Here is a 24,869-nt window from a genome sequence, read left to right on the forward strand (position 1 = left end):
AGAAACACACAAGTTGCTTGTGGATCAGACACAGACCCATCTGATCTTTGGCCGTATCTCCTCATCCATTCTTCACCTCCAGCTCCTCATCCATATATTATCTTCCCCACTTGTCAACTATTCTTACACTGTACCAAATTAAAACATGACAAGTATTTAACATTTAACTAAATATAAAACGTTTGGATATATAATATAAGCTCTCGTTAGAGTCACCCTTCATCTCTCGAGAGCTTCATTCCCATCCCATCAGAAGGTAAGTGAGCTTATGTGTTCAAGCCACAGAGAGACTTGTGTCTGAAACTCAAAGCCTTTTTACTCTTTTGACAGATTAGCATCAGAAGATGGAGATCACAAACGTTACCGAGTATGAAGCGATAGCAAAGGAGAAGTTGCCTAAGATGGTATACGACTACTATGCGTCTGGTGCAGAGGACCAATGGACTCTTAAAGAAAACAGAAACGCTTTTGCAAGGATCCTGTGAGTTTTTCTTTTCTTCTTAAGATAATATACTATTTTTTGTTATATGGTTTCACAAGAGATGTGTTTTGATATAATATACTTTGGGATGTTTTAACAGCTTCCGGCCTAGGATTCTGATTGATGTGAGCAAGATTGATATGACAACAACCGTCTTGGGTTTCAAGATCTCTATGCCAATCATGGTTGCTCCTACTGCCATGCAAAAGATGGCTCACCCGGAAGGTACAAAGACTCGTAGAAACCGAGTTATGTAGAGAATGAAAACTTGCTTCAGTATTAAGAACTGTTCTAATGGAAACAAATACAGGGGAATATGCTACGGCTAGAGCTGCGTCTGCTGCTGGAACTATCATGGTATATTATAATATTGTCGCAATATTTTCATCTAAAGCATGACTATTGAACTTTTTGGTGTTATTAGTTTCATTAGCCATCATCCATGTCTCTGGTTTGAAGTATTTTCTTCCATGATGTTTTAGACCCTCTCTTCATGGGCTACTTCCAGCGTCGAAGAAGTTGCTTCCACTGGTCCAGGGATCCGATTCTTCCAGCTCTATGTAAGTTTATCTAAACAGCTTGTTGTACAATCACCGCATATAGGGATTTAAATGCTGAAAATACTGGTCATGTTTGATGGCTCACGCGTTATGATTGTTCTGTGTAGGTATACAAGAACAGGAAAGTAGTTGAGCAGCTCGTGAGAAGAGCTGAGAAAGCTGGGTTCAAAGCCATTGCTCTCACTGTAGACACCCCAAGGCTAGGTCGCAGAGAGTCTGATATCAAGAACAGGTAAAGCCGTGTCCATTCCAGTGTCATAAGAGTTTGATTGGATTCAAAAATGTAAACAGATAGCTAGAAAATGTAGAGTAACTATGTGTGTTCTACTCTAGATTCACTTTGCCTCCAAACTTGACATTGAAGAACTTTGAAGGTCTTGACCTTGGAAAAATGGACGAGGTAAGAATTCATCAGATCATATCCTGTAATATAGTCTGAATACAGGCAATGATCTACTAATATTTTCTTGAACTTGTTATGGTTATTACCTGCAGGCCAATGACTCTGGCTTGGCTTCATATGTTGCTGGTCAAATTGATCGTACCTTGAGCTGGAAGGTACAAGGATACAACAAATCATAAGATAGTATAGCAACACCTGAGTAGTTGGAATCATAAACTTGATCCAGACTTAACTAACTTTCATGTACGCCAACAGGATGTGCAGTGGCTCCAGACAATCACCAGCATGCCAATTCTTGTCAAGGGTGTTCTTACAGGAGAAGATGGTGAGTTACAATCTGACAAATAAATGTTTTTCTATCATTTAGTTTCATAAAGAATATTTCACCAAATCCACTTTTATTGTCCCTTGTGCAGCAAGGATAGCAATTCAAGCTGGAGCAGCAGGGATCATTGTGTCAAACCATGGAGCTCGCCAGCTTGACTATGTCCCAGCCACAATCTCAGCACTTGAAGAGGTAGAGATCATTCTCAACTTAAAACATCAATTTGTGTTGTCAAGAAGTATCAATGTTATTCTTATGCGTTCAGGTTGTTAAAGCGACACAAGGACGAGTTCCTGTCTTCTTAGATGGTGGTGTTAGACGTGGCACTGATGTCTTCAAGGCACTTGCACTTGGAGCCTCAGGGATATTTGTAAGCATCATCATACTTCCATTTATCAGTTAAGCTCTTTGAAACCATTGAAAGTACTAACAACACATTATCTTTATGCCCTCTAAAATCTCAGATTGGAAGACCAGTGGTATTCTCACTTGCTGCTGAAGGAGAAGCTGGAGTCAGAAAAGTGCTTCAAATGTTACGTGATGAGTTTGAGCTAACCATGGCGTTAAGTGGGTGCAGGTCTCTCAGTGAGATCACACGTAACCACATTGTCACAGAGTGGGAAACTCCACGCCATTTGCCCAGGTTATAGAGAGGCAAAACAAATAAACAGAGAACAGCAACAACACAGACCTAAACCTAATGAGATTCTTATTGGTGACTTGTCTTCTACGTTACCATTTATCTCAAGAACTTGTTTTCTTGCTGTATTGAAATCACATAAACAATGACTGGATGGCTAGTTCTATACCTTCAGTCCATTCTTCATCCTTGTAGCGATGCTACTTGGAGATTCTATGTAATGCTATTTGGCTACTTTTTTTTTTTGTGTGCAAATTTGGCTACTTCTTCTTTGTAGTATTTTCTATGTAATGCTATTTGGATTTTTAGAACATTTCTATTGGTATGGTAATATTTCAATGAAATTCCCAAAAAATATATTATTATCTCTTGTTTAGATATTTTAAAAGGAAAAGAAAACAATTATTGGCTTACAAATTATTAGGAACACACAAGCTGCTTGTGAATTAGACAACACACAATCTATTTGATCTCCTTGTCCATTCTTCACCTTTAGAATCTCATCCATATAAGTTTGTATTGCCAACAATTTTTATACGATTACAAAAGTAATAATTCAAAAGCTAATTAATCCACATCACAAAAGAATATTTAACTCTCTTTTTTTTTTAGAACTATTTAACTTTTAGCTAATATATAAACGTTGAGATAAATATAAAATTATATAAGCTTTCTTCGCCGGTCACAACCTTCATCGAAAAATGAAGATCACAAACGTTACCGAGTATGAAGCGATTGCAAAGGAGAAGTTGCCTAAGATGGTATACGACTACTATGCCTCTGGAGCAGAGGATCAATGGACTCTTCAAGAGAACAGAAACGCTTTTGCAAGAATCCTGTGAGTTTTACCTTTTTTTTTTCTTTAAGACAAGACAACAGCTTCTGTTACTGGTTTTGCAAGAGATGTGGGTTTCATATTAATTACCTTGTGCTGTTTTAACAGCTTCCGGCCTCGGATTCTGATTGATGTGATCAAGATTGATATGACAACTACAGTCTTGGGTTTCAAAATCTCGATGCCCATCATGGTTGCTCCTACTGCCATGCAAAAGATGGTACGTAGAGACTGAGAGCTAGTTCAAAGATTAAGACTTAGTTCTAACGACTGATGGAAACTAATACAGGGGAATATGCTACGGCTAGGGCTGCCTCTGCTGCGGGAACCATCATGGTATGTTAACCACATCGTTACAAAACATTCTTATATTTTAAACCGTGTTTGGAGTTTATTTAGGCCGGCTCTTAGATTTTGGAAGCCGTAGACATTTCTTATATGGTAGACGATTTCTTATAAAGGTTTCAATAAAAAAAAAATTTAACAAATTTGAGGACCTATTTCTGTGTATTTTCTTTGAAATTTTTGGGTACTATAGGGCAATGCTTGACTGACCTATGCCCCCAGTACCGGCCCTATCCTATTATCCATGCATACACATGTCTCTGGTTTGAGATTGTTCCATGATGTTTTCAGACACTATCGTCGTGTGCTACGTCCAGTGTTGAAGAAGTGGCGTACACAGGTGTGGGCCTTGTGTCATTAAACCTTGAAGCCCAAGAGAGTAGTAGTTGGGCCTACGTCTTGAGTTGAGTGTAATGGGCCAAGGCGAATCTTGAAGCCTTCTCCTTCTATAAGCTGGAACGGATCATTGTTAAGTTGTTGTAACAACTTAACGGTCTTCATTGGTTGAGATCAAGAAGAGGATCGAGGTGATCATCTTCTCCGGCGAGCTTGCGCGTTACAGCGACGTTCTAGTGCGAGCTCCGTGACCGTTCCCGATCGTCTACTTGTCTTGTATCACATCGATACCTGCACACGAAGGAGAGAGTAGATAAGACGATCGATTGTACTTAGCTATTGTGATTGTGTAATCCACACCGGATGAGTTTTTCCGGTGAAGAGCTAGTACAAAGTTGAGAGCTCCGACTCTCCCCAGACGTAGCGACTAGAGGTCGTGAACTGGGAAAACAAATCGCAAGTGTCTTTACGGTTAAACGTCTAATCAAGATTGAACGAACAATCTAGTTAATCAACAATCAAATCGCAACAAGTGGTATCAAAGCAAAGGTTTGATTATTCCGCGGTTCTCAGGCGTCAAGATCAGTCAAGAAGAATCGTCTCCAGCAAGTAAGAAAGATCAGATCAAGGTTCGAAACTTATATGTTCTCTTCTGTGTGTGTTGTTGAAGGTCGGCTCAAGGTTGGTTGATGCGAATCGTTTGAGAAGGTGTTGTAGTTTTTTTTTTTTTATTGCTTCTGGCTTCGGTTTCTGATCAAAACTGCAAGTCAGGAAGCTATGGAGCCTACAAAAGGGAAGTTTGAAGTAGAGAAGTTCGATGGGAAAGGTGATTTTGGAATCTGGAAGCACAAAATGCTTTCTGCACTTGAAATCTTGGGTCTAGACTCCGTTCTTGAGGAAGAACCACCTGCATTAGAAGACGATAATGTAGACAAATCAGAGCCTGGAAAAGAAGTCAAGCCAGATCTAACTAAAGCAGCAAAAGACAAGCGAGTAAGGAGTCTCATTCAGATGAGTCTAAGTGATCAGATAATCAGGAAAGTGATGAAGGAAACTACAGCGTTGGGTATCTGGAGAGCATTGGAGAGAGACTATCAAACTAAGTCTCTTCCAAATCGTATATACCTCAAGCAAAGGTTTGCTAGCTACAAGATGAATGACCAGAAGAGTATCGAGGAAAATCTTGATGTATTTCTGAAGTTGGTGAATGATCTAAAAAGCCTAAGCATTAAGATCTCTGATGAGGACCAAGCTATTCAGATCCTCACAGGACTTCCTCCCAAGTTTGAACCTTTGGTTCATACATTGAAGTATGAGAGTGGGAAGGATACTCTTACGGTGAATGATGTTGTCACTTCGGCATATGCAAAGGAAACCGAGCTCAGAGAGAGGGGTGCTCTGGGAAAAGGTAAGGTTGATGCAGAAGGTTTGTATGTTATTGAAAGAGGCAGAGGAGACAAGAGGAGCAACTACACTAGGAACAGGTACAAGAGTAGAGACATGAATTTCTCGAAAGGAAAGGATAGCAAAGGTAAAGGTGCTTGTTTCATCTGCGGTAAAGAAGGACACTTGAAACGCGAGTGTCCCGATAGAGGCAAAGCTAGAGGTACAGGCTCAGTGAATGTTGCAACTACGAGGAAAGAGCCTTTAATACTAACGGCTAGTATCCAAGACACGAGGAACGAGTGGGTGATGGATTCTGGTGCAACCTTCCACATCACACCAAACAGAGAAGTGCTATTTGATCTCAAGGAGTGCAGTGGTGGGAAAGTGTTGATGGGAAACAACACTTTCAGTGAAATAAATGGAGTGGGAAAGGTCCGTATCAAAAGACCAGACGGGTCTATTGTTATCTTGACAGATGTAAAATTCATGCCAACTATGGGAAGAAACTTAATATCCTATGGATGTTTAGAGAAAGCAGGGTGTAGCTATGAAGGAGGAGATTTTTCAGTCAAGTTCTTCAAAGATGGAGCTGAGATCTTGTCGGGAAAGTATACAAATGGATTGTACTATTTAGAGGGAACAGTTCTCCAGGGTGAGAGCTGTACAGCGAGTTCTCAGGTTGATTCTACACAGAAGTGGCATTCGAGGTTTGGGCACATCAGTCAAAAGGGATTGGAGCTATTGGTTAAAGCAGGCTACTTGAATCAGAATGAAGTAAAGAAGCTGGACTTCTGTGAAAGCTGTGTGTTTGGAAAAGCACATAAGCAGAGTTTTAAGAAAGGGAAGCATACTTCGAAGGAGGTTTTGGAGTATGTTCACTCAGATTTGTGGGGCTCTCCATCAGTGATTCCAAGTTTGGCAAAAAAGCAATACTTTATCACCTTTATAGATGATTACTCGAGGAAAGTATGGATCTATTTTCTGAAGACGAAGGATGAAGCTTTCGATACATTTAAAGAATGGAAGGTGGAGGTCGAGACTCAAACAGGAAGGAAGCTTAAGTGCTTAAGGACAGATAATGGGCTCGAGTATTGCAATAAGACATTTGATAGCTATTGTGCGTCTACTGGAGTTAAAAGGCACAGGACTTGTGTCTATACGCCTCAACAAAATGGTGTTTCAGAGAGAATGAATCGAACCATTATGGAGCGTGTGAGGTGTATGCTCTCAGAGAGTGGAATGGAAGAGAGGCTTTGGGCAGAAGCGGCGTCTACTGCAGTTTATTTGATTAATAGGTCTCCAAGCTCAGCTATCGACTATAAACTGCCAGAAGAGTTGTGGTCAGGTGCAAAACCAGGTATAAAGCATCTAAGGAGGTTTGGCTTAGCAGCTTATGTTCATACGACTAAAGCTAAGACAAGTCCACGAGCACTTAAAAGGCTACTTTGTGGGCTACCCCCAAGGCACCAAGGGATTCAGGGTTTGGTTACCTGATGTAGAAAGGTGCACGATCAGCAGAAATGTAATATTTCATGAAGAAGAAGTCTTCAAGGATTCTCAGAGAACTGCTCTATCTAGAGAAGTGAATGAAGCTGATCAGAAAGGAAAAGGGAAAGCTGTGATAAAGGAAGATAGGAAATGTGTGTCTTTCAGTCTAAGGTTGATCAGGGGTCCAACTCCGTCTCCATGTGAACATGATTCAGAAGCATCTACTTCGGGTTCAGCGTCAACAGAGGGTTCAGTTTCTGGTGGAGCTATGTCAAAATCAGAGGGAGAGGCTACAGTTCAGAATCAGGAAACAACAGTTGATATGACAGAAGAGGATGAACCGGATTTGGACAGTTATATTCTAGCAAGGGACATGAAGAGAAGAGAGGTCAAAATGCCATCGAAATACGATGATTTTGATGTTGTGGCTTATGCATTGTCTGCTGCACAAGACATTGAAACGGATGAACCCAAGTCCTATCAGGAAACTATGAGATCTAAGGATAGAGATCTATGGAACGCAGCCAGTGAAGACGAGATGGTTTCTTTGGACAAAAATGAGACTTGGGATCTAGTTCAAAGACCAGAGAAGAAGCGAGTAATTGGGTGCAAGTGGGTTTACAAGAAGAAACCTGGAATACCTCGAGTTGAGCCTCCGAGATATAAAGGTAGACTTGTGGCAAAGGGATACTCACAGGTGGAAGGCATTGACTACAATGAAGTGTTTACTCCTGTAGTCAAGCATATCTCGATCAGAATTATTTTTTTCTCTAGTGGTGAATGAAGACTTATATCTAGAGCAGCTAGATGTAAAAACGGCTTTTCTAAATGGTACTCTAGAGGAAGAGATTTTTATGGAACAGCCGGAGGGTTATGAAGTAAAAAGAAAGGAATATATGGTTTGTCTATTGAAGAAATCTCTGTATGGACTTAAACAGTCGCCAAGGCAGTGGAACAAGAGATTTGATGGATTCATGAAGGATCAAGGGTTTAGACAAAGCCCATATGATTAGTGTGTTTACGTTAGTGGGGAAGACGTGAAGAACATGATCTATCTTCTGATCTACGTGGATGATATGTTGCTAGTTTCAAAGAGCATGGAGGTTGTTCAGAGACTGAAGGATAGTCTCAGTAAGGAATTTGAGATGAAGGATCTAGGAGCAGCTACAAGAATCCTAGGAATGGATATTTTGAGAAATAAGAAGGAAGGAACGTTAAAGCTGTCGCAGGGAAAGTACCTTGAGAAGGTACTCTCAACCTTCAACATGGCAAATTGTAAGCCTGTCACTATGCCTCTGGGAGCACAGTTCAAGCTCAGAAGTTTGGATGAGAAAGAAGAAATAACGGAACCTCCACACATGGTTGACATACCTTATGCCAGCGCAGTGGGCAGCCTAATGTATGCCATGGTGGGTTCTCGTCCAGATATAGCTCACGCAGTAGGAGTGGTGAGCAGGTTTATGGGAAAACCAGGACGGAAGCACTGGGAGGCAGTGAAGTGGATCCTAAGGTACATTCGTGGTACTACAGAGTTTGGTTTGTGGTTTAAGAAGGGAGAAGAGTTCAGAGTAGAAGGCTATAGTGACGCCGATTACGCTACAGATCTAGACCGAAGAAGATCAGTTACTGGTTACTTATTCCAGGTTGGAGGTAACACAGTGAGTTGGAGATCAGGGCTTCAACCTATAGTGGCTCTATCTACTACTGAATTTGAGTATATGGCTTTAAACGAAGCAGCTAAGGAAGCGTTGTGGCTTAAAGGTTTTTGTGAAGATCTAAGCTATGATCAAGGAGCAATTCAGATTAATTCTGATTCACAGTTTGCGATCTTTCTAGCTAAAAACGGAGGCTACCACGAAAGGACTAAGCACATTCATACCAAGTTCAATTTCATTCGAGATGTGATAGCTAATGGTTCAGTGTCAGTAATCAAGGTTCATACTACAGTCAACCTAGCGGATATTCTAACAAAGGCAGTACCTGGAAGAACACTAGAGAAGGCTCTGGTGTCTGTCAAGATATCGGATTGACGAAGCGCGTCTGTTTTTTCTTCTAAGATGCTTCGATAATTGGTGTCTCGCGGTAAGAGGAAGAAAGAAAAGAAGTGGATTAGTGAGGTGCTAATCTTACTTGAGAATTTGGAAATTATCAAAGTTGTTTCGGGTTCTGTGATTTTACCTGAAAGGTTGCAGTTTTGAGCAGAGGGTTTTGAGGAAGTAGTCCGGCTATGGTTTTGAGTTCTTGTCTTGGTAGAGAAGTGAAGCACAAAAGTTCTGCGGAGATTGAGAGGTGAAAGTGGAGTATTTCGCTGATTCAGGATCGAGAGAGAGGTTTCTTCGAGGTGGAGTGTTTTGTTTTTTGGTTCGATTCATCAGTGGAGGTGATCGGAGGGATCAGAGAAGTCAGAGACATGGAGGAGAAAAAGCTGAAGACTTCTGAGCAGAGCTTCGTTTAGGGTTCGAGTTCTTTGTCGGCAAAGAGACAAAGGTCAAGGTTATGACAAGGTGGAGTTTGTGGGCCTTGTGTCATTAAACCTTGAAGCCCAAGAGAGTAGTAGTTGGGCCTACGTCTTGAGTTGAGCGTGATGGGCCAAGGCGAATCTTGAAGGTTTTTTCTTCTATAAGCTGGAACGGATCATTGTTAAGTTGTTGTAACAACTTAACGGTCTTCGTTGGTTGAGATCAAGAAGAGGATCGAGGTGATCATCTTCTCCGGCGAGCTTGCGCGTTACAGCAACGTTCTGGTGCGAGCTTCGTGACCGTTCCCGATCGTCTACTTGTCTTGTATCACATCGATACCTGCACACGAAGGAGAGAGTAGATAAGACGATCGTACTTAGCTATTGTGATTGTGTAATCCACACCGGAGGAGTTTTTCCGGTGAAGAACTAGTATAAAGTTGAGAGCTCCGACTCTCCCCAGACGTAGCGACTAGAAGTCGTGAACTGGGAAAACAAATCGCAAGTGTCTTTACGGTTAAACGTCTAATCAAGATCTAACGAACAATCTAGTTAATCAACAATCAAATCGCAACAACATGCCCATGGATTCGATTTTTCCAGCTTTATGTTAGTAATCTCACTCGCTTGTTATATATCCTGATGAACCTGGTCTACACTTTATAGTTACCACTTTATGATTGTTCTGAGTAGGTATACAAGAACAAGAATGTGGTTGAGCAGCTGGTGAGACGAGCTGAGAGGGCTGGATTTAAAGCCATTGCTCTCACTGTGGACACCCCAAGGCTAGGTCGCAGAGAGTCTGATATCAAGAACAGGTAAAGCCCACGGCACCAGAAAAGATTACAAATCAAACATGCAAATATATAGCTAGAAAGTTCAAACCCCTATGCGTACTTATACTACAGATTCACTTTGCCCCAAACTTGACATTGAAGAACTTTGAAGGTCTTGATCTTGGAAAGATGGACGAGGTAAGCATCCATCAGATACTATAACGATTGTCATAAGACAAGTCTTAAAGTAGAGTTGTGATGTTTATGTTTATGTTTCTTGAGCTTGTTCTGTTTCCACCTGCAGGCCAATGACTCTGGCTTGGCTTCATATGTTGCTGGTCAGATTGACCGCACCTTAAGCTGGAAGGTAGGAGAGTACAATAGTCTAGAAAATAAATATCAAACCGAGTAGTTCGAACAGAAACTTAATTTAGGACAACTCTAACTTTCATTTATATAAACAGGATGTCCAGTGGCTCCAGACAATCACCAAAATGCCAATTCTTGTCAAGGGTGTTCTTACAGGAGAGGATGGTAAGTCACAATCTGACAAAAAAATGTTTTGGTTTCATAAGAATACTTGACTAGATCCACTATTATTGTCCCTCCTGCAGCAAGGATAGCAGTTCAAGCAGGTGCAGCAGGGATCATTGTGTCAAACCATGGAGCTCGTCAGCTTGACTATGTCCCAGCAACAATCTCAGCCCTTGAAGAGGTCTAATGCCAAACGGTGTTCTCATATAAGTTTTGTTGGTCAGCAACTTCAGCATTGTTCTCATCCTTTTCAGGTTGTCAAAGCGACACAAGGACGAATCCCTGTCTTCTTGGATGGTGGTGTTCGACGTGGCACTTGTGAGAGACAAGGTTTCACTTCTTAGATTTAGGTTAGGTCAAGAGAGATGAATGAGAATCGTGGGCTGAATCCCGTAAATAAACTTGAAGAATGAATATGATTTTATTGATGAGTTGAAAGATGATGAATACAAAGGAATGTATCTTGAGATGATTACTAAAGAATACGTAATGCTTTTAATCTAGTACAAAAGTTGATATATGGAAAAGAGATGGCTTGTCTTTTATCTTCTCCGTCTTTATATAGTCTAGGTTTCGTTGGCAACCCTTCAACTGTTCTCCGAGATATTCGGCTTCAATTACGGAACTCGCTTTAGGCTCCTCTTGACCGAGTCTCTTAAGGTGTTAGCTCACTTTCTGTCGTGACCTCTGCTATGATGTCTCCCAGGTCCAGTCGTCAGCTCGGCTTTCAGCTCCCTTTGTTATGATGGGCTTATCGCAACCCACATGCTAGCTCACGCTTATCGGTACCTCACCTGAGGGTCATATTCGGGTCCAACAGTTGCCCCCAGCTTCCGAATAAAATCCTTTGTCTCGGAAGCTAGAATCTAGCTATCGATCTTATCTTTTCGTTAAGATAATGATTAGTTCTTATCCTATTTAGATTCAGCTTACTCGATCTAACGGTCTTTATTACGTTTGGCAGAATCTACGGTTCAGATGGAGAGGGTTTGAAATGACTTTTCCGAATCTCGAGAGGTGATGGGATATAAAGCGGTGAACATTAACTGCTAGCCTCCCACTTTCTCCACGCCTCCGTTCGGTTTTCAAGGTAACTTCTCTCCTCTCTCTTTATTTTACTGCGATTTTTTTTATCTTCCTCGTTACTTTTCTCTGCAAATTCTCTCCCAAACCTTGCAATCGATTTTCTCCTTAACCTTCCCATACTATGGATCATCCGAAAGAAGGTTCCGGGGAATCCGGGATGCCTCCCTCTGCTTCTGGAGCTAAACTACTGAAAGTTAAGCAAGAAGTCGGAGCCAAGATGAGGAAGGGGAAAAAGACAGCCAGGGAGGCAATCGCGACCAGAGTTTCTAAACGGAAGAAGAAAGACGATTCTAGCGGGAGCAGTCCTCACTCGCCTTCGTTGCTGAAAAATCAAGACGTGGTTAACCTCATGGTTCAAGCTCTCGGCCAAAAGGAGCTTGGCCGTGCCTGTAATTCCGACGAAACCCCCGAGACCGCTCCGGAGGGTTGGTTCTGTTGCCATGAGAAGTACATCTCCAAGTCTCACTTGAGATTTCCTCTTCCGACCCTACTGCTTGATCTACTAGATCATTATCAGTTAGCCCTTTCCCAACTCTGTCCCTCGGTTATCCGGGTGATAAACGGCTTTATCACTAGGTCCAAAGAGGAGGGGGTTAGCGTCGGTCTTACCGAACTTATGAGCCTCTTTTCCCTGAAGGAAAGCGCCTCTAAGGAGGGTGGTACCGGGACCTACTACCTCCCTAGTCGTCCCAATCATGTTATCTTCAGATTCTCTAGTAGTGATGATGACTGGAGGAAGAAGTATTTTTACGTTAAAGTTGATCCTTCGACGGTTCCTGTGGGTCGGAACCTTAGGGTCACTTGGACTAATCCATCTGGTTAGGAATTCTAGGGATATGCTTTTTCCGTTTTATTCATTTATGGCCGAGTAACCTTTTTGCTCTGATTTACTTGCAGAAATCGAAGATCCTCCGAAGCTCTCTACCAAGCTCACCAGAGCTCTATACCGCAAGTTGCAGCAGAGTCCCTGTACCTGGGTAGCCTACACCACTTCTCGAATAAGTGCAGCCAGATTCCCAGATACCTACAACGCCTCTTTCCAAGATCCCATTCCTGCTGAGAACCTTGAGAGTAAGTTCTTGTTCGAACCTTTTTAATGATTTTATCGCTTTGAAGTTTTTAAACTTAAGGATTTCCATTGTTCCAGTTTCGGCAGGCGATTCAGTTGTATCGATCTCAACTGGTGCTAGTGCTTCGGGAACTGAAAAGTCTCAGCCAGGTGACATGACTCTGCGACCATCATTCCGTTCTAGGGGTAACCCCTCTAAAGCTGCCAGTGCTTCTCGTGGAAGCGACAGGAACCAAGGAGGATCGTTCCTTATCTCAATGAAGGAAGTTTTGGACGACGGAGGATCCAAACCTGTTGTCGAGACTACTCCAACTGAGGTTGTAGCTCAGGATGCTGCTCCTCTCCCTGAGGTCCAGGTGCCGGAGGCTGACTACCAGGCTCCGAAGGGTACCTCTGAGGTCGAGCCGTCGAGACACAAGAGGCCCAGGACCGATCAGGGCGGAGCTCCCACCCGTTCTTCTTCCTCGTCCTCTAGAGGAGGGACTGTTGGGTGGAGCTTTACCCATTCGAAGCCTGGGTCGATCCTGGACGACTCTTGGGGCCTAGCTGCGATAATGAGGCACCTGAAGAGCGTGGGATGTCCCCTTCCAGCGCTCAAGGACCTGACTAACCGAGATGAGTATCTCGATATTGCTCACTGTATGGGTCAGGTACGTGATCTCTATCTGTTCTTTGTTTACATTCTTTGGAGACGATGATATATATATTTTTTGGATTTATTGCAGTTGGCTGGGGCTGTTAACAGGGCCCAGCTCAGGTTTGAGAATGCTCTGTGTGCTGCCCCCAATGCTGGTGAACTTGCTGAGGTTACCGAGATGGTTAAGGCAGCCAAAGCCGATCTTGACCAAGCCCGGGTTCGAATTTCTGAACTCGAAGCCGAAGTGACGAGGCTAGGCTCGAAGGCCGATGCTCAGCAAGGAGAGATCGAGAGTCAAAAGCTCGATATCCAGGTGAAGAGCAGGAGGATCAATGATTTGGAGGCTGCTCGAAAGATAGCTGAGCATCAAGTACGTGAGCTCATTGCCTCATCCCAGGATAGCCAGAAGAACAAGGAAGCTGAAGTCAAGCTGGCTGTCAGGGAAGGGAAGAAAGAAGTCGCCGAAGCTTACGGCAAGATCCTGGTCTGTGTTAAGGAGAAGTTTGCTAGGAAGAAAGATGAGGTCAACGCCTTGGTGTACGCTCAGGAGCTCCAAGCTAATGCCGACCTCTTGAAGGATATGCTGAACAACAAGATCCAAAGCGTTGAAGAGGAGTACAACCAATTGGTGGCCTTATTACCAGAAGCGACAACTGCGTATGAGAAGGCTCAAGTCTCTGACTTCTCGGTCAGCAAGCTTCCTCTTCCCCAGATCTCGGAGAGTTCAGGTACTTTCGAGATTAACATGTTTAATCCATCCTTTTCTGGGGAGTATGGCTCTAATTTGGGTTTGATGGCTCCTGACTTAGCTCCAGTCGAGGCAGCAATAGGAGGTGATGGCAATGTGGTCGATGAGGGAGTTCCTGCCGGTGCTGGTGATCCGATTCAGGAAGAGAAGGAAGATTGAGAGCTACGGCTCTTTTAGCTTTATGTTTTGTGTTTTTAAGACTTCGGCCTAAGGGCTTTGTTTCGTTATGCATTATGACTTAGTGCCTGAGGAGGCCTTTAAACCTTAACACTTGCTGGATTTCAATAGCCTGGGGAGGCTTTTAAACCCTTTCTTATGTTTAAATCGTGGCTATTATTTCTGTTTTAAGTTTTTGAACTTAACCTCGTTTCATTTAATCATAGTGATTGCGAATCTCAGATGAGTTGTGTGCTGTCATCGTTGAGTCGGATTAGGACCTTTAGTCTTAATTTATGATAAGCATTTAGCTTAATGGATATTCGGTCGTGATAACCTTAAAGAGAAGTTCTTGATTTTAGCTCGGGGACCTGAGTCCGATTCGAAAGGTTCTGGGACCTGGTTGTTCAGGTTCGTAGGAACCTGGATTTAGATTCATAGGGACCTGAGTTAATTCGAAGGACTTCGAGGCCTTTGAAGTTTAACGGATGGAATTGAGGAATTTCGGGATTTTCCTGATTCTTTAGGATTTTAAGACCTTTCGATTTTGATAAGGGTTTCAAGACCTTTTGGTTTTGATTAGGATTTTAGGACCTGGTTGATTGTTAAGGATTTTAGGACCTTGCTGATTGTTAAGGATTTTAAGACCTTAGTTTATGTTAAGGATTTTAAGACCTTTGGGTGTATTAAGGATTTTAAGACCTTAGGTTCAGGTTTTCAGGGACCTGAATGTATTCGAGATTGTTGAGCTTAGGTCCCGATTTAGGGGGACCTAAATTTTCTTGGAGGGTTTTAAGACCTTTGATGTTTATGAAACTGAATCAATCGTTTTATTAATATCAGATATCAGAGAATACATGATTCAGATTATTTACACAGTAACTATTTTTAGGCTAAGTGTTCTTGGTAACACCTGCCCCTTTGGCTTAGGTGAGGAGGTTGGTGAGAAGAGGTTGGGGCTGCACTCATGACGGAGTTGCCTACGTACCCAGTCAAGGGATCAAGCCAAACGTAGTTCAGGGGTTTTAGGTACCTAATGATAGTATCTTTTGAGGTTCGTGGCATTCCACGATCGGATTTCAGGTACCCCGGTTCGTACCTTCTGGAGTTTGTAAACTCCGGGTCGTACTATGTGGATAATTCGGTAGGGTCCTTCCCAGTTGGTTCCTAACTTTCCAGCTCCCGGTTCCTTTGTTCCTTCGAACACTTTCCTAAGCACTAGGTCCCCTACGGCGAACTGTCGGGGCCTTACTTTGGAATTGTAGTGTCGTGCCATTGCTTGCTGATAATTTTGAATGCGAAGCAAGGCTTGGTCTCGTCTTTCCTCGATCAAGTCGAGGCTATCCATCAGGAGCTGGTTATTAGCTGCGGGATTTGAGGTGCAGAGCTCCCGTCTGAGGCTACCTGCGGTGGTTTCTGCTGGGACGACAGCTTCCATCCCATAAGCTAAGGAGAAGGGAGTTTCCTCTGTAGCTTTTCGTGGGGTGGTTCGGCAGGCCCATAGTACTTCGGGTAGTTTTTCCGACCAAAGCTCCTTTTGGGCTCCTAGGCGTTTCTTGAGGTTTGCTAAAACTGATTTGTTGGCAGCCTCCGCCTGTCCGTTCCCTTGAGGTCGCCGAGGTGATGAGAAGGTGAGGCGGATGTTCCATTTATCGCAGAAACTTTTGAAGTCGTGGGATATGAACTGTCCTCCATTGTCGGTTACGATTTCGTATGGGACGCCATGCCTGCATACGATGTTTTTCCAAACAAATCCTTCGACCTCGAATCTGTTTATTTGTTGGAAAGCTTCAGCTTCAATCCATTTCGTGAAGTAGTCGGTTAGGACCAGGAGGTTTAGTAACTTCTTTCCTTTCCCTGAAGGTACTAATGGACCTATAATGTCCATAGACCACCTCATGAACGGGTAGGGAGCTGATATGTTAGACAGCTTTTCCGCTGGTTGGTGTATGATCGGTGCATGCCTTTGGCATTTGTCGCACGATGAGGAGTAGACCTCACAATCTGCGATAATGGTTTCCACAGGAACCGTCGTGCATTTCCTTCATGAGTTTCATAGCTACTAGGCCGTGAACGCATTTTAGGTAAGGTCCGGAGACACTTCGTTTGTGGAGGGCTGACTCGATTATACAGTATCTTGCTGCTAAAGCTTTGAGTTTTCGAGCATCCCACTTGTTGGGTGGAATTTTTCCCTCTAGGATGTAATCCATGATCGGTATTCTCCAGTCTTCTCTCCCTACAACTTTGTTGTGAAGAGAGGAGGGAGATTCCTGTTCGGGACCTGGTGCCGTGGTGCCCCCGGAGATATTCGTTGGAGTAGGTTCTGGGTTCTGAGGAATATCTCCAATTTCCTCGTTATCCCCTGTGGTTTGTGTAGCGTTCCTAGATGCGTTTTTAAGAGCGGTGCGGCTTCTTGTTTGGACTTTATAGACAAGTGGCTCCGAGGTCTGGATGGTGCCCCCGGAGGTACTCGTAGAGTTAGGCTCTAGGGAGTCTGAACTTCGGTGAGTACCTTCACTTTTGTCGTTGTTTTCCGGGTTCTGGGTTGCTTTCCTGGAGGTGTGCTTTCTAAAGCTGCGTGTTCTAGTTTTCGGGAACCAGAATGTCGTGAAAACTTGGGTAGCTACCGTCGGGAGGCTGTTATCCTCTATTTTTTCCTTTGGTTTGCTATCCATCTCAGCCTTGGTAGCTATGTCGATACTTGGCTTCTCGATTCCTTCCACGGGTATAATTCGTTTTACGAGAGGGTCGGATGTGGAAGCTAATGCGGCGAGCGCGTCTGCTGAGGAGTTCTCCCCTCGTGGGATCCTCGTTAGCTCGAACTTGTCAAACTGCTTTGTGAGGTTTAGGACGACCTCGAGGTATGCCCCCATTCTTTCGTCCCTTGTTTCGTATTCCCCGTGAAACTGGCTAGCTACCAGCTGCGAGTCGCTGTAGGCGTTTAGCTCCCGAATTCCGAGGCTCAGGGCGAGCTTTAATCCAGCGATTAGTGCTTCGTACTCGGCCTCGTTGTTGGAAGCGTTAAATCCAAGTCTATAGGATTGTTCGATGGTTTCTCCGGCTGAGGAGGTTAGTCTTAAACCGACACCGGAGCCTTGCCTTGACGAGGCTCCGTCCACGTATAGGCTCCATTTCGGAACCTCTGTTTCCTGGTCTAGATGTTCGGATGCTAGCTCAATAACGAAATCGGCGAGGACCTGAGCTTTTGCTGCTGCTCGGGGTCTGTACTCGATGTCGTACTCGCTGAGCTCTATAGCCCATTTGCTAATCGTCCGGATTGGCTAGGGCTATGCAGAATCGTCCGTAATGGTTGTGAGGTCATTACGATGATCGAGTGCGATTGGAAATAAGGTCGCAGCTTCCTGGCAGCTGTCACGACTGCTAGGGCTAGTTTTTCCATGGTGGGATATCTCGTCTCGGCGTCTATTAAGCTTTTGCTAGTATAATAGACAGGTCTCTGTTCGTTTTGTTCCTCTCGTACTAGCACTCCGCTGACTGCAGCTGCCGACACGGCGAGGTACAGGTACAGTGGTTCTCCTACTACAGGTTTGGATAGTATCGGAGGTTCCGAGAGGTAAGCCTTCAGCTGTTTGAAGGCTTCTTCGCACTTTTCATCCCATAAGAACTTCTTATTATTTTTCAGAAGTTTATAGAATGGAAGGCATTTATCGGTGGACCTGGAGATGAATCGATTTAGTGCTGCGATCCGTCCGGTCAATCTTTGTACCTCTCTGGTCGTTTTAGGTGATGGCATTTCCAGGAATGTCGCTATTTGTTTCGGGTTGGCTTCGATGCCTCTTTCGGTTACGAGGTAACCTAGGAATTCGCCGGAAGGTACTCCGAAGGTACACTTAGCTGGGTTTAGCTTCATGTCGTATTTGTTGAGGATTTCGAAACATTCTCTTAGATGGGAGATGTGGTCCTCCCCCTTTGAGGATTTGACTAACATGTCGTCGATGTAGACTTCCATGGTTTTTCCGAGTTGTCCAGCGAACATTTTATTTACTAACCTTTGATAGGTAGCTCCCGCGTTTTTCAAACCAAACGGCATGACCTTGTAACAATAGGTTCCTCGTTCAGTTATGAATGCGGTTTTCTCTTGATCCTCAGGATCCATCATAATCTGGTTATATCCTGAAAAGGCATCCATAAAGGACAAGAGCTGGTGTCCAGCCGTTGCTTCGACCAAACGATCGATATGAGGTAACGGGAAGCTGTCCTTAGGACAGGCTTTGTTTAAATCGGTGAAGTCTACACAGATTCTCCATTTCCCATTCTTCTTTTTTACTACCACTGGGTTAGCTAGCCAATCGGGGTATTGTACCTCTCGGATGGACCCGGCCTTTGTTAGTCGATCGACCTCGTCGTTGACAGCTTGGGCTTTTTCTAGACCTAGCTTACGACGTTTCTGTTTGATCGGTTTAAAAGTAGGGTCTACATTGAGCTTATGAGTGGTGACATTTGCATCTATGCCTTTCATGTCGCTGGTGGTCCATGCAAAGGTTTTGATATTCTGTTTTAGGAATTCGACGAGCTCCTTTTTGGTTTCGAGAGGTAGCTCGGATCCGATGCTCACCTGTTTCTCAGGATTTGAGTCGTCGATGCTAACTTTTTCGGTGAGGTTCTTAGGGGGACCTCGGATATTTCGTTGCATTTCGCGACTCTCCTGGATCTGTAATTGCTATTGGGGGGATTCTTTTATGATCTCGAATCCTCCCAGGTAACAGATCCTTGAAATCTTTTGGCTACCGTGTATGGTAGCTATTCCGTTGGTTGTTGGAAATTTCACGCATTGGTGATAAGTTGAAGCTACTGCTTTCATCTTATGAATCCAAGGCCTTCCGAGGATTGCGTGGAAAGGGGATGGTTTGTCGACAACTATGAAGTTGGTCATTTTCATGACTCCGCCAGCTATAATTGGGAGCTTAATTGTTCCCAATGAGGTGGCTGTTTCACCTGAGAAACCTACGAGGTTGGATTTCTGGTCGACAATTTCGTAGTCGTCTATTTCCATTCCCTTTAGTGCGTTGTAGAAAATAAGATCGACGGAGCTTCCGGTGTCGATCATGAGCTTAGGTACCTCGTACCCTGCTATATTTAATGTTATGACAAGGGCATCGTCATGAGGTCTATCGAGGTCTAATGTCTCACTCTCCCAGAAAGAGATCTTAGTGTTAGACTCAGGCTTGGTCGGTTTGGACTGAGTGTTTGACACAGCTTTCCGTACGTGACTTTTAATAGAGTTAACGGAGTCTTGACACACATCGGACCCTCCAAGGATGTAATCGATCCTTGAGCCAGGGCTCGATTGGGGAGGTGGTTTACTCAAGAGGGCCTCGATTTGTAGGCTTTTTCCTTGTGGAAACTTTCCAAGGATCATATCGACTCTCTTTTTGGGAGCTGGGGGTGGTGAGTCTGTTTCTTTTTCAGGTGACCTCTCGCGTTTTGGAGAGCTATCTCTGGGACCTCTCTTCTGATAAGGTTGTGGCTTTTTGAGGTCCACATCTTTTATTTCTCCGGCTGCGAATTTAGCAGCCAGTTGTCGTTGGAGGTCCCAACATTCTTCGGTTGAATGTCCCTTTCGATCGTGGTAAGAGCAATGTTTGCTCTCGTCATAACCTTTGGACCAGGGGGCTTTAGCTGTCGCGGCGACAGGTTTTTCTTCCTTGTCTTCCTCGACTACGTAAGAATGTTCTCCCTGGGTCTGATTATTTCGGGAGCTACCTCTTTTGTGAGGTCCCTTTCCATCGGAGGCTTCGCCTTTCGGGTGACTCTGGGGTTTTCTGTGGAGCTTATCTAATGCTGCCATTTCCTCCTCCAAGGTAATGTATCTAGAGGCCTTATGGAGGGCGTCATCGATAGTTGGAGGGGGATTTAGCGTTAGCTCCGAGAAGAAACCTGATTTATACCAGAGACCTCTCCTAAGAGCCTCAATGGCTACCTGATCGTTGGGATTCGAGAGTTTAGTTCTTACTGCTCTGAACTTTTCGATGTAGACTCGCAGTGAGTCTCCCAGTCCTTGTCTGATCTTCCAGAGGTCAGCCTCAGACGCTTGTTTCAGGATGTGAGTTGAATATTGCTTCATAAAGGCGTTAGCCAATTGATCGAAACTGTCTATAGAGTTCGGCTCGAGGCTGGAGAACCATTCGAGAGCTGTTCCGATCAGGTTTTCGGCAAATGTTCTGCAATATCCTGCATCACACTCTTCCTTTGTGAAGTGAGCTTTAACGATAGCTAATCGGAAGGCTCTTAAATAGGCCTTTGGGTCTGCGTTCCCATCGTATTCAGGAATCTTAATTTTTCGAGTATCTCTTATGTAAGAGTTGGCAATTCTATCGGTGAACGGAGTTCCACGAGTCTCCTCAATTAAGCTCTCGATTTCGGGAGCTGAGCTCGTTACCTTGTGAACTTGAGCTCCCAATTTCTGGAGAGCTGCGTGGGTTCGCTCCATGTACCTGCGAATTGCGTCAGGTCCCTCGAAGGGAAGGACATTTGGGTCATTATCAGATACTCGGCGAGCAGGTTCCTGGTGAGACCGAGCTCGGTCGTCTTCCCAGCTAGCTGGCGAAATAGGTCGCTCATTGGTCCTTAGGCTCCGAGCGAGGTTAGTGCGGAGAGCTGCAGGATCAGCATCCGTCCTTTGGTATTCGTCTGTGCTTGGGGTTGAAACCCTAGCTTGAAACACTGAAGCTGATGTTCTGGCCCCGGACGGTATGTTGGTTCCTGCTCCAGACCCGGAAGGAGGTGGCGGTGGAGGCAAACGGGTGCTCCCACCGGTGTTTCGATCAGGCATGGAGCTAGTTGTAGCTACATTGCTCCCCATGGTGCTGGTGATAGGAGGGGTAAACGCAGGAGCTGTCCTAGCGCGAGGCGTTTGGAAAGCAGGTTCCTGCCCTTCTGCACCTGGGCTATCAGGGGAGAAGTTCAGGCGCTCTCTAGGGAAGGAAGGGTCAGCTAACCGTTCATGGAAAGTGACTCCTCTTCCCTGGTGGACGGACGGTTGGGTCGTTGCGGATTGAGATCTGGTTATCTCTTCGAACTGTTGCTGCCGTTCGGCTAACTGTTGCACCGTTCGCTCGGTCTCTTGAGCTTTGTCCACTAACTGGAGCATCATCCGACGGATCTCAGAAAGCTGATCTTCCGTTTGGTTCGGAGCGGATTGATGCGATGGGTTATTGAGGGCTGAGGACCCAGAGTTGGTCCCTCCGGAGGCTCTCGGGTTATTTGCCCCCGGAGCAGTGCGATTCGGTGAGCTATTGCTCTGGTTCGATTGATCGGGGTTAGATGGATTCGTTCCGTCTAATGGATTCATCCTTTAAGCTTTAGAGAAAGGGATTCGATTATTTGTCCCCACAGACGGCGCCAATTGTGAGAGACAAGGTTTCACTTCTTAGATTTAGGTTAGGTCAAGAGAGATGAATGAGAATCGTGGGCTGAATCCCGTAAATAAACTTGAAGAATGAATATGATTTTATTGATGAGTTGAAAGATGATGAATACAAAGGAATGTATCTTGAGATGATTACTAAAGAATACGTAATGCTTTTAATCTAGTACAAAAGTTGATATATGGAAAAGAGATGGCTTGTCTTTTATCTTCTCCGTCTTTATATAGTCTAGGTTTCGTTGGCAACCCTTCAACTGTTCTCCGAGATATTCGGCTTCAATTACGGAACTCGCTTTAGGCTCCTCTTGACCGAGTCTCTTAAGGTGTTAGCTCACTTTCTGTCGTGACCTCTGCTATGATGTCTCCCAGGTCCAGTCGTCAGCTCGGCTTTCAGCTCCCTTTGTTATGATGGGCTTATCGCAACCCACATGCTAGCTCACGCTTATCGGTACCTCACCTGAGGGTCATATTCGGGTCCAACAGCACTGATGTCTTCAAGGCACTTGCACTTGGAGCCTCAGGGATATTTGTAAGCATCATACTTTTTCCATTCACCAGATATAGCTGCTTGAAATCATTGATAGTACTAATAACATGCCCCCTCAATTTCAGATTGGAAGACCAGTGGTATTCTCACTGGCTGCTGAAGGAGAGGCTGGAGTCAGAAAGGTGCTTCAAATGCTACGCGATGAGTTTGAGCTGACAATATGGCACTAAGTGGCTGCAGGACTCTCAGTGAAATCACCTGTAACCACATTACCACCGAATGGGACACCCCACACGTCCTTTGGCCAGGTTATAGAGAGACCAAAACAGCCAGAGAAACCAATAACACAGAACATGTAATGAATAAAGTTTCTCATATTCTGAAGTGGTCACTTGGCTTTCTACTTTGCTACCTATTCAAAGACTTGTTTCTCCCTATGTCCAATCACAAACCATTCCAAGAGATTCTGTAATATTATTTTGCTTCTTTTACCTATAGTCTATTCTTCTTGCTTAAACAACAGAGACAAGTATCTGTCATCACCTCCTATACGTAGATTGAACGCAACTGAAACAAACATGCTAAGGGAGAATTAACATCGAGCATTTGTAAGTGAATTCGAGATCAAAACCAAACCCGAACCAAAAGTATCCGATCTGTAAGTACCTGAATAGATCTAATAGGACAGTCTTTCATGTTATGCATATTATCTAAACTTGAACGGGTACTCGACCTTAATTTCATGTTAATTTTGAGGTGATATCTAAAAATCCTTGAAGTATTATTAACAAAACCTAAATTGAGTTTGGATTCAAAATAGATCTTATGTAGAGTTATAAGATCTATATCCGAACAAGTAATATATTGTATTAACGGAACCCGTATAGGAAGGATAATTACATTGAGCAATTTAACAAAGTGACATGTACAATAGAAGAAAGCTAAGCAGTTCATTACCATGTACAAGCAGCAGATACGTCATACATAAACATGCATAAGTCACACCAAACCAAGTGACTAGTCCATCATCCAAGTTGTGCTTACCTATCATCAATGAATTTAACAAGATGAATAACAATGGAGAGTTGCAATGGTCAGAAGTTGTAGATCCCAATATGGCGGCGGATTGATTTTGGCGCCCTTTCTCTTCTTCACTAATTGTTCTCTTGACCTTATCAGGTCATAAGAAGCATCGTTTTCATGTCATTAAAGAGATGAGGAGAAAGCGTTCTTCTTCTTAAGCACTTATATAGTGCCCTATGAGACTGAGTTCGTGGGTTACGTTGACGGTCACGTGGTCGTGTCCTTCTCGGCCCTCGAACCTCTAATACGTCCAGAGGTTTTACGCGTGGCTGATTGCTACATTTTATCTCTTTCGGGAATATCACGATGATGATTGATTTAAACGAGTTAAATCCCAAAAGAAATATATGAAAATATAGGTCTGCTTTATCCATTTTGTGGCTTTCAGTCGCGTGCTTTGTGTTCATATCATCTTAAGCGGTCCATGGTCGTTTTGCCTCAGAAAAGATATTTTGTCACGATATTGCAAATTATGGAAACTAAATAATAATATCTAATTGTATAATATAACATGCGAACTATATTAAAACGTTGTGGATAGAGTTTTGAAACATATCATATCTTAGAGCCCCATTAACCCAAATACCCTAAATGGGTCTCTTAATTTTTATCTGATACTTTTTAATCGTAAAAATAGATTAAGATACCGGATTAAGAGATCCGTTAATTTTCGTGGTCCAATGCAAATCTCTTAATTAAAGTTTTTTAAAAATATTTTTTTTAATTAAATATTTTTTTTTAATTTTCTTATTAAACTTAAAATTAAAACATAGTAAAGGATTACAATTGAAACATAGATTTTTTCAAAAAAAAAAACATAAAACATAAAAACAAAGTTTATTAAAATAAACGAGAATTTGAAAGAAACATCCGATCTCAGTTGTTGTCTTCATCGCGTCCAAATTTACGCCACACATGTTCAACCAAATCAGCTTTCAGTTGTTCATGCATTTGTCTATCACGAATTCTAGTTCGAACACCCATCATATTGGCGATATTTGAAGGGATATCTGTAAAATACGTGAGATCGACATGTGAATTTCCGTTTTCATCTACTTATTGGAACTCCGAAACATCAAACTGAGTGTATCCATCTCGTTCTCGTTCGTTTTCTACGATCATATTATGGAGTATGATACATGCTCTCATAATCTTCCCAATTTTGGCTTTATCCCAAAAAAGTGCAGGATTTTTAACAATGGCAAAGCGAGCTTGCAAGACTCCGAAAGCACGCTCGACATCTTTTCTGACAGCTCTTTGACGTTGAGCAAATAAAACTGCTTTCGGCTCTTGTGGCATTGTAATAGATTGGATAAAAGTTGCTCATTTCGGGTAAATACCATCGGTTAGATAGTAAGTCATATGATACTCTCTTCCATTGACGGAGTAAGTGACTTGCGGAGCTTGACCGTTTATTACGTCATCGAAAACAGGTGAGCGATCAAGAACATTAATATCATTTAAGGTACCTGGAGGTCCAAAAAATGTATGTCATATCCAGAGATCATATGAAGCAACCGCCTCTAAAACGATTGTTGGTTTACCCGAACCACGAGAATATTGCCATTTCCAAGCGGTGGGACAATTCTTCCATTCTCAATGCATACAATCGATGCTTCCTATCATCCCGGGAAATCCACGATACTCTC

At 43.5% G+C, this 24,869-nt stretch overlaps 2 protein-coding genes and 1 long non-coding RNA gene across 9 annotated transcripts; 2 read left to right on the forward strand and 1 right to left on the reverse strand.

Moving 5' to 3' along the window:
- Nucleotides 1-22,654, forward strand: LOC106387064 (glycolate oxidase 2). Of its 5 annotated transcripts, none has more exons than XM_048753045.1 (13): nucleotides 1-256; nucleotides 331-481; nucleotides 582-706; nucleotides 792-838; nucleotides 964-1,041; nucleotides 1,149-1,273; nucleotides 1,375-1,441; nucleotides 1,537-1,599; nucleotides 10,498-10,567; nucleotides 10,648-10,748; nucleotides 10,822-10,879; nucleotides 22,133-22,179; nucleotides 22,263-22,654. In XM_048753045.1, exons 2-13 carry the CDS (start codon nucleotides 345-347, stop codon nucleotides 22,365-22,367), a joined length of 1,023 nt encoding a protein of 340 aa, XP_048609002.1. In that variant the 5' UTR covers nucleotides 1-256; nucleotides 331-344; the 3' UTR covers nucleotides 22,368-22,654. The 5 variants fall into 5 exon arrangements, with proteins under 5 accessions (XP_048609002.1, XP_048609000.1, XP_048609001.1 ...); XM_048753044.1 differs by lacking the exons at nucleotides 10,498-10,567; nucleotides 10,648-10,748 and adding exons at nucleotides 1,700-1,769; nucleotides 1,861-1,961 and having other exon boundaries at nucleotides 2-256; XM_048753043.1 differs by having other exon boundaries at nucleotides 22,133-22,654.
- Nucleotides 3,614-4,499, reverse strand: LOC125584498. The gene is made up of 2 exons (XR_007321419.1): nucleotides 4,286-4,499; nucleotides 3,614-4,216 (listed from the first exon to the last, which is right to left on the reverse strand). It is a non-coding gene; the product is annotated as an uncharacterized LOC125584498 (long non-coding RNA).
- On the forward strand, nucleotides 12,337-14,455 carry LOC106387065. 3 transcript variants are annotated; one of them, XM_048753041.1, is made up of 4 exons: nucleotides 12,338-12,724; nucleotides 12,801-13,372; nucleotides 13,448-14,087; nucleotides 14,169-14,455. In XM_048753041.1, the coding sequence occupies exons 2-4, from the start codon at nucleotides 12,878-12,880 to the stop codon at nucleotides 14,264-14,266; spliced, it is 1,233 nt and encodes a 410-aa protein (XP_048608998.1). In that variant the 5' UTR covers nucleotides 12,338-12,724; nucleotides 12,801-12,877; the 3' UTR covers nucleotides 14,267-14,455. The 3 variants fall into 3 exon arrangements, with proteins under 3 accessions (XP_022555245.2, XP_048608998.1, XP_022555244.2); XM_022699524.2 differs by having other exon boundaries at nucleotides 12,337-13,372; nucleotides 14,175-14,455; XM_022699523.2 differs by having other exon boundaries at nucleotides 12,338-13,372.
- Nucleotides 22,655-24,869: the final 2,215 nt, after the last annotated feature.

Source organism: Brassica napus, chromosome C3 (genome assembly GCF_020379485.1).
Source record: "Brassica napus cultivar Da-Ae chromosome C3, Da-Ae, whole genome shotgun sequence".
Classification (NCBI taxonomy): domain Eukaryota; kingdom Viridiplantae; phylum Streptophyta; class Magnoliopsida; order Brassicales; family Brassicaceae; genus Brassica; species Brassica napus.